The sequence below is a fragment of the Sinocyclocheilus rhinocerous genome, unplaced genomic scaffold, assembly GCF_001515625.1.
Source record: "Sinocyclocheilus rhinocerous isolate Xijiao unplaced genomic scaffold, SAMN03320098_v1.1 scaffold600, whole genome shotgun sequence".
In the NCBI taxonomy this organism is placed as follows: Eukaryota; Metazoa; Chordata; class Actinopteri; order Cypriniformes; family Cyprinidae; genus Sinocyclocheilus; species Sinocyclocheilus rhinocerous.
The window spans coordinates 308,250-317,422 of record NW_015653464.1 but is presented as its reverse complement, the minus strand read 5'-3'; the positions used below and the strand labels follow the sequence as shown (position 1 = coordinate 317,422).

The following is a 9,173-nucleotide window of genomic DNA, read 5'->3' as shown; positions in this document are numbered from 1 at the left end:
TGGATGCAGCAATGCCAGAACACCTGAAGCACGCTCCAGCAAGTGCTGGGGCTTGTGGATATAAAAAATTTGCCATAAACAACTTTCACAAACTCTAAAAACATTTACACATGTGTTAACCATTATCCAGTATTTTTGTTGTTTACTTGTTTGATTTTTGACTGTTTAACAATAATGCAAGACTGTTAGGGAAAAAAAATGTTTGTACTGCTACAGCTCTGACTTCCATGCATCAGTGATGGAACACATGAATCTCACTCCTGGAAGAGCTGGTGTTAGTGGACCAAGAAAATGAGTAAACATTTTGAAATTTTTTTTTTTTTTTTGAAAGACTAAAAATAGTTACATATGTATTCACTGTGGTTTTATAGACGTTCAGGTCTGACTGGACCGATTTTGGACCTTTTTAGAACATTTGTCAAGTTCAGATGTGCCTTTCATGATGTTGCACAATTGGTTATTTTATTATTTATTTATTGATTATTTTATATGCAGGCTTATACTTAAATTATGCAGCAACACATCTTATAAACATCCAGATGATGACACATTTAGACGTCCAGGGACGCGCAGAAAAGACATGGAATTCACGGCCAGATTACGTCAAAGACGTCCGTTCAACTTTCATTTTGGAACTAGTTTTCAACCATGACGGGACGTGACTGAGGGACGTCTTTTTAACGGTCATTAAACGTCCAAATGTTTGCTGGGAGATGCTTAGAGTAAACACGCCCTTGGAGCCTCTCGGATAAATTAAACCCATTCACAGGCGCCGCGTAGAGAGAAAGAAGTTGAGAACTCAGAATCAAGTAAACCGAAACCTCCTTCACGTTTCCTCTCAATCAGAGCCGGGCAAACTATATAAGTAGGCTAACACTGTGCATAGGCGGAGCGTATGTAAGGCTTAGCCTTCCCCTGGCCACGGGGACTTGGGGCAAAAATGCCCCTGCACCAATAAATTAAATCTATTACGTCTGTTTCTATCAAAGTTATATATAATATAATATGAATAGACAGTGTCGATTGCAGCATTAAATTAAAATCTCATGTTGCACTGTATTTCATTTTAGGCGTGTTTACAGTGTTGCGCATTTTAACCAATCACATACAATTCTGTTGCAATGAATGCAATGGCCAATCAGAGGCGTTCAGATGAGTCATCGCTGAAACTCATCAGTTTTGTTGTGTGCACGCCCTCCGCCTATGCTAACACTGTTCTAAATTCAGCTTTAAACAGAATGTCTTTCAGTATAAACAAACAGAAATTATTATTTTATAGAAGGCTAATTTGATGATAAACTACTGGGACTTTCGATATACTCGAAGTACTCCTCTGTTGTCTGTTGTTTCCATTTCCCACAGTAGCTACATTTATTCCCTCAGTGAGCAGTGTTTTTGTGCTGCAGTGTTGCTCTTATGTTGTACTATACTGTATATATATCATTTTTGGAGAGGATTCATTGGTCCAGTCTCCAATTTGCCCTTTGGCCTTTGACCATCATGGTCTCCTAATTATGCTCACATCGTCTAATTATAGCTTCATCACTATAATATAAGCTGTGTGGAGGGCATTCTGGCGCACTATAGCTGCCGTCGCATCACCAGATACCAGACGGATGCTGCACACTGGTGGTGGTTGAGGTGATTTCAAATTAAAGAGCGATTTCAGTCTGGAGAAAGGTAATATATAAATGTAATTGATTATTTTTTTATATAAATAGTATTATTGTTATTATAATAGCCTATACTTTCATTCTTGTCACACCCCTGGAGAGCACATTACATTTTTCATTTTCTTTCTTTCTTTCTTTCTTTCTTTCTTTAGATGTGTAACTAAAATATGATAAATCAATGTCACAGATAAAGAACAAACTTCAAAGCTACAAGTTAGAGTAGACAGTGTTTTCACATTTGAATTTATTGTTATTGATTTACACTGATCAGCCACAAATAAAACCACTGTGAAGTGAATACAATTTTATATATTGTTACAATGGCCCCTGTCATGGGGTGGGATATATCGGGCAGCAAGTGAACAGTCAGTTATTTAATATCTTGTGTTGAAAGCAGGAAAAATGAACAAGCAAAAAGATCTGAGTGACTCTGACAAGAGTCAAATAGCAATAGATGATTGGGTCAGAGCATCTCCAAAAAGGCAATTGTGAGGTTTTCCTGGTATGCAGTGGTTAGTACCAGAAGTGATGCATGGAACGACAACCAGTGGTCAACTGAGGGGGTTTTTGGCCCTTGGAAAAGTTTTTACATGCCTTGACATTTGTGTTTTTTTTTTCCAGATGCTTATAGTATGACTATAGTGTAATTGCATTGCATTCAGCACAAACTGTGCTACAATATGTAAAATATATAAAACAATGTAAAATAATGTAAAATGTGTACTTGCTTGTATTTTTGAGAAAATGAAATAAGGCCAGAAACCACATACTTTACATATGTCCACAACACTTGAATACTGGAATTTTTGTTATAAAATTATGTGAAAATCATCCAGCCCACTCATTCTGACAAAACAATATATTGAAGTAACTTTTGTGAGATACTTATTTTTTTTCTTAGAAAGACCATATGTGAGGAAGTGTCTATGGACATAAATATTGGTGTGATTCACACCTGAGAGAAACAAAGACCCTAATGGGCCTACAATATACTGTATATTTACAATATAGTGCACAATATAGCCTAATCAAAATATAAACAATGAAGTTTGAAGGTACATGATTTGAGCACACTGATTTGAATACAGAGACTTGAACAGACATGAACCATTGTGCCATTCCTGGAATCTGCTCCTATTCAACTGCAGACACAAGTGTTTGCCACTTCTTGCACTGAAGAAAAAACTGTCCTGCCATAAATAGACAAAGATGGAGCTCACCTTCACCATGTTCATGTAGAGTAACAGAACAATGTAGCAGTGCAGCTACAGCTATAGCTTTCAGAGTAAAACAGTGTGAAGACATGGGACATCGTCTGTGGTCCAGGTTCCTGTACAGGCAGGTATGGTCACTGCATAAAAAGCAAACAACCGTGAACAGGTCGATTTCAGGAGCAACTATATTGTTAAATTGTGACCCTGGAGCACAAAACCTTAAAAATCTTAAGTAGCATTTGTAGCAATAGCCAACAATACATTGTATGAGTCAAAATCATTAGGATATTAGGCAAAGATCATGTTCCATGAAGATATTTTGTAAATGTCCTACCGTAAATATATCTGATTTTCAAATAGTTGTGTCTCAGCCAAATATTGTCCTATCCTAACAAACCACACATCAATGGAAAGCTTATTTATTCAGCTTTCAGATTATGTATAAATCTCAATTAAAAAAAAAAAGACCCTTATGACTGATTTTGTGGTCCAGGGTCACAATTTACCAACAGAAGCAGAGCGTGACCTTCGGAGAGTCCTCTTTTCTGAGCATGTGAATGTCTGACCAAAGTCGACTTGAGGTGTTTAACTGGAAACCAAAAACTTCATAAAGGTTGATCTTTGATTTGTTAATACACAACAAATTATGATTGCCAGGAAACACACACACTCTGATGAACTTTATACCTTGAATGCAAGTCACTTTGGCTAAAACGTCTGCTAAGGGAATACAGGAAGAAGTGAGAATTATTTGTATTCTGTTGTCGCCTTTGGTATATTTTCAACATGGCATTTTGACTGTGCTGCTAGTATCTACAGGCATTTACAAGAAACTCTTTTGTAATTGTGGCATAACTTATTATTAGTGGGACATGAACACAAATTGTTATAGTATTTAAAACAAATTAGAGTTTGTAATTTACTGTTTTGAGTTACTGAAAAATGATTGTCTTTTTTCTGTATTGCTTTGAAATGGGTACCATGCTTAACACATTGTCTAATAGATGATGGTAATAAAAACACATGTTTTAATCAATTAGTCAGTAAATACATGTGCACTGTACAGATAACAAAAGAAGCTGGAGCCCTGAAATGTAGTAATGGAAAGTAATGATATTAGCATACACTTGGGGATTTTTTTTAGATGTTTTACACAGAACAACATGCAAAAGACTTTAGTTTCACAACTGAGACCGTAATGTGCCTTAATCGTTGCAGTGGGGGGGGATCCCAAAGCATAGATCTACTAACCACACTGTAAAACTGTGGGGCCGTGGTGGTTCCGGCAGGCCAGGATCCCGCCGTCGAGCCTCTGAAACCAGAGTTACAGTACATGACACAGGAGACACTTTAAAACTGTCAGTGCACTTTAAAACGTAATGTGCTCTTCCAGTCACATGCTAATGGTTGCATGGAGTTATGCTGAATAGCATTGTAAGTTCCGACAGAAACCTTTAAAAATCTAATGAGGGTTTCCACCTTTAACTAGGCCAGAATTGAGGCTTTGGGTCTTATTTATTAAATTCAATAATAGCAATGTATGCTGTTATTTTGACATAATGTGGTTGTGTGAGATTTTTTCTCTTGCATTGAATTACCAACAAATGATATTTGTGCTCTAGAAAGGTGTAACAACTGCATAAGTATGCAAAAATACAAAACCACAGAACAAAACTCTCCTGTCCAAAAACATGTGAAGCTCAATACATGTGCAAAAGCACACAGAGCAGGATGAGTGCATGCTGCGTAGGTAAAGGAAATGGAAACCACAAGTATAAGAATGAACATGATTGAAGAGCACAATGAGAGAATGACAAAAATGAGTGTTCAGTCGAGTGATTTGGATGGTGACTGTAAGGATTAGACTGAATGAATTTATATTTTGAGACCATCTGTGACGAACCTGACTTGTATTTAAGATGGATTCAGCATACCTGAGAAAGACGGCTTTGATCCTTTACATCTTGGTAGTTTTCATCCTGCATGTGAGCACTGATACACAAGGTGAGTTCATAGCATGTTTGTATGATGTCCAAGACAAAATCAACTGATGCTGTGATTTTCACGGGCTAGTTTTGGTGTAAACAACATTCAATTTAATTTTTCTTAGTAAAAGTTCAACAAAATGTGGGGATGCAGAAGGTATTATTCAGTTAAAAGGTGCAAGTGGAACGGCAAACATAATAAATTCAATTAAATTTTACAGAACCAAAGGGCATTTTAGGTGACATAACAATGGTTTGTTTAACACCACATTTTACTTTAGATTTCCAGTTCAATTTAATTTGCAGACATCCCTGAAAAAATGTATTTTATTTGTACCTTTCAATTCTTTACAGTTGAGCTATTTCAACCTCTGCATGCAGAAAAAGTTAAAGTGAAAACTATTTGCATCCCCACTAGAAAGAAATGATCAGTTCCATAGCATTTTAATGATGTTGTAACTGTTTTCCATTGTGTTCATATATTTGCTGCAATGTTATATATTTTAGGTCTTGCCCCCAAATGTCCTCTCTTGAAAGTTCAGAGAGGGACTGTCCATAAAGCCTTCATAAACAAGCCTTTCAAGATCTCCTGCAATCTGACATATTGTGATGAACAGACAATCAATGTGACATGGACCAAAGAAAACATGAAAGAATGGATTTCAATATCTGGAGCAGATCAAATGTCAACATCACAGAACTATTCATCATCTGATCCAAATATGTTGACTTCATATTTAACTTTCACAAATATATCAAAGCATCATGAAGGCTCTTACAGATGTGAACTAACGTTACCACACCTCTCTATATATAGCCATCATATCAATGTTTCTGTCTCAGGTAAAGATTTTTACTTTCCATGTTAACAAAAAAGATTATGTAAGGTTGAAGCCATCAGAACAAGATATGGTAATTATATGAACCTTTAAATTGATTTTTAAACCATTCTAACGCAGTTTTTGAACTTTTACAGATAACATCCTGGAATATGAATGTAAGAGCATATTCAATCTAATCAAACACTGACATGCATGTTCTTCTTAAAGATTTCATGTGATTCAATTCATGAAAAAATAACTACCATATATACATATATTTGGTTGCTGTTCCAGCTTAACATTGCTTCTCCTTTTTGCAAATTCCACTATTTTTTTCTTTTCTTAGTGACAATAGAAAGAGACAACACTGATAGCAGCTCTGGTTCATATCCATGGTGGCTGCCGTATCTCTTCATCTGTTTGGGTGTGCTGATTCTGGTTCTTATAGTAATGCTCATCTCGATCCTGTGTATTAACGGATTTAAAAGTAAGTCATTGTGTCATTTTCCATTGTTTTGAGATATTTACATTTCACCACGACCCTAAATTAGTCATTTTATTGATTATTCTCAGGTTTGAACGCAAAGAGATCGCAGGTTCAGGTATGTTTTATAAATGACTGATTAGTGTAAAATATATGTACTGTACATTTTTAATTTTGACACTACCCATTAATGTGAGACTAATGTGAGACTGAACTGAATGCCTTTTAAATTATAATTCAGTTTTTTTACTTGAATTGAGGTATGCAAGACACAGAATTGTGCCTTGATTTATGATTTATGACTGTGTAGCATTAAAATTATATTGAAAAAAGTTCGATTAACTTTAACTTTTGTATAAATTACCCATAACATTTTAACACATTAAAATTGATATACAAATGACATAAACAATTAGTGTTTGACAGTGGCGGCTGGTGGAAAATTTTCTAGGTAGGGCGCCACGTCCAAACACATCCCAGTATGATTTATTCCAGTATAACAAAGGTAAAATATTAATACTTAAAGCATTCGAAATAAAGATCATTATTTTACCAAGTTCAAGATTAAGTTTGAGGATAATTCTCACAAAGCTATATTTTCTGCACAACTTTTTCAAGATAAATTACTTAACATGCTATTAACAATTTTCATAATTCACACTTTATGTATACAGTGAAACAGCAAAAATTGTGAGGAAAAAATAAATGTCACATTTGTTTAGATAATTTTCTGTTACTACATCAAGCTGCAATATCAAACAAGATCACATAGAGTTGCCTGACTGCATATAAATACATATGGATCCATTCAGAATGATTAAACAGAGCAAAACACAAATTAAAAAAGCAAATAAAAACATTCTGAATTTGTCGAATGTGGTGATCTGAAGGCAGCTCAACATAATCAGTGAACAGTTCCTCTCAGAGTGAGTGTTGATGCCCATACGTTTAAACACCACTGACTATTGCAAACTCTTATATAAACACGCTTCTTCACTTGCCAGACATGCGACCTTACTGAAATGTGTATAATATAATTATGTAACAATTATAATTATAAAATAGTTATTCTAGACATAATAATTCATAACTGCCATAAGTAGTAACTTACATAAGTAGTGTTTAAAGATTAATGATTTAGTGGAGGAATATTGATAAAAAATTTTTACCTCTTTCTCATAATTGTTTTTTTTTTTTTTTTGAGAATACAGTTCACAACTGGTCTAGTGATCACAAATATTTCAACATTTCCAAAAGTTCAAACTGGTTCCAAAAATTCTGCATACACATATGATCAGAACTCTGAATGATTTCTGAAGGACCAATAGAAAGGCACAATTAAACCAGTGCACATTCTGCACTACATTCCAAGTCTTCATGTGTAAAAATTATTCTAAATGATTTACTATTGGTCATATACACCAGGAAGGCAAATTATAATGTAAAGAAGTATGCCAGTCATTCATTAATGTTAATGATATAAGAATTTAAATAAAAAATAAAAAATAGATGCCATTTTTATTTCTGTTTTGTGTTATGTTATATGTAGTGGGCCGCTCTGTGCCAAAAAGTCCAGGGCCACTTTTTAGTCCCAGTCCGCCCCTGGCGATGACACGAATCACGCGATCAAATTTCCATGTTATGATTTAAGCTACTGTAACGTTGCATCTACATATGCAAGCGATGCAATCATGCGACGCGACAAAACACAATAGAACCCGATAAGAACCTTGTAACGTCGCGCCGGATCCCAGTGTGTGTTAAATGCTCTCTTACTTGTCGCTTTGGATGAACATAACTGATTATTGGGTTCTGCTGTCTTTTGTCGTGTCGGGCTGCTCGCGTCCGGAGTACAATTATCCTTTCCCAATAAAGCAAAGTTGTTTTGCGCTGAATATTATCTTATCTTATCACACTTTATTATATTTTAGTAAAACTCCAATTGGTATTCTATTTAGAATTTATTATATGAACGTACATTATGTACATCATTTGTTTGCCTTTGAGGGTCACATCACCTGACAGCTGTCCCCCCCACACTTTTAAAATGGCTGCTACGCCCCTGGTAACTATGTAACTGGTGGTGTGTCGCCCTATCACCCTAATGAAGAAACCGCCCATGGTGTTTGAAATGTTTGTAGATTTTTTACATTTTTAAATTATTTACTAAGTTAACTATCATCTTGGTCCAAGAGCACATAATTTCCCAGAATGTTCTAATTTACCCAAAATAGAATTAAGCAAGATAATCTTGGGTACCTTAAATAAAACAGCTAAGAAGTTTTCTGTTATATTTTGATGTCTGACTGTTTAATTTCTTTAAATTGAGGTTAGGCACGTTCTGCTTCTCATTCCAACTCTTAAATTGTAAAAAAGCAAAATCTTAAATTCTGGATTTTGCATATCCAAATGTACAGTACTATATTAATGATTATTATGTCTGCAGTATACAGCAACAACTGTCTTGTCGTCATCAAGCCCCATTGTTCTGAAGCGTGATGAATTTGTCTGTGTCCAGAACTCAGAAGAACTACAGCAGCACTCTCGTAACAGCAACACATGTAATTTAACATTACAACCCGGACAGTCTACATCACACCTGTCAGACTGTAGTGATGATCCTTTGTCTAACAGGAAAGATAGCAGATCAAGTCAGGTTGTATATGCATCTCTGCATCACCTCGCACCAACACCATCATCTGCCACATCTCGTCAGACACAGGAGGAGTTTTCAGAGTATGCATCTATCCGGGTCTCCTGATTTTCTGTCAGCATTACCAGACACAGTTAAACAACATTTTCAAGTCTCCAAACTTAAATAGTGAGGCAGTTTTGTGCAACCGTACAATACTGTTAATCTATTCTTTCTAACAGGAAGAAGGAGATGTATGCATGTTTTTCACACTGCACAGTCAAATCATCACATGGTTTACTTTCCTCATTACATCACGGAAAATCATTGCTGTGAGTTCAGTGAGGTTTCTATAAGTGACACT

The 9,173-nt window shown here is 35.5% G+C and overlaps 1 protein-coding gene across 1 annotated transcript; it reads left to right on the top strand.

Moving 5' to 3' along the window:
* The first annotated feature begins 5,363 nt into the window (after window positions 1-5,363).
* LOC107715896 (B- and T-lymphocyte attenuator-like) lies at window positions 5,364-8,938 on the top strand. The gene is made up of 5 exons (XM_016522151.1): window positions 5,364-5,715; window positions 5,849-5,869; window positions 6,040-6,180; window positions 6,267-6,295; window positions 8,696-8,938. The coding sequence occupies exons 1-5, from the start codon at window positions 5,364-5,366 to the stop codon at window positions 8,936-8,938; spliced, it is 786 nt and encodes a 261-aa protein (XP_016377637.1).
* The last annotated feature ends 235 nt before the right edge of the window (window positions 8,939-9,173 follow it).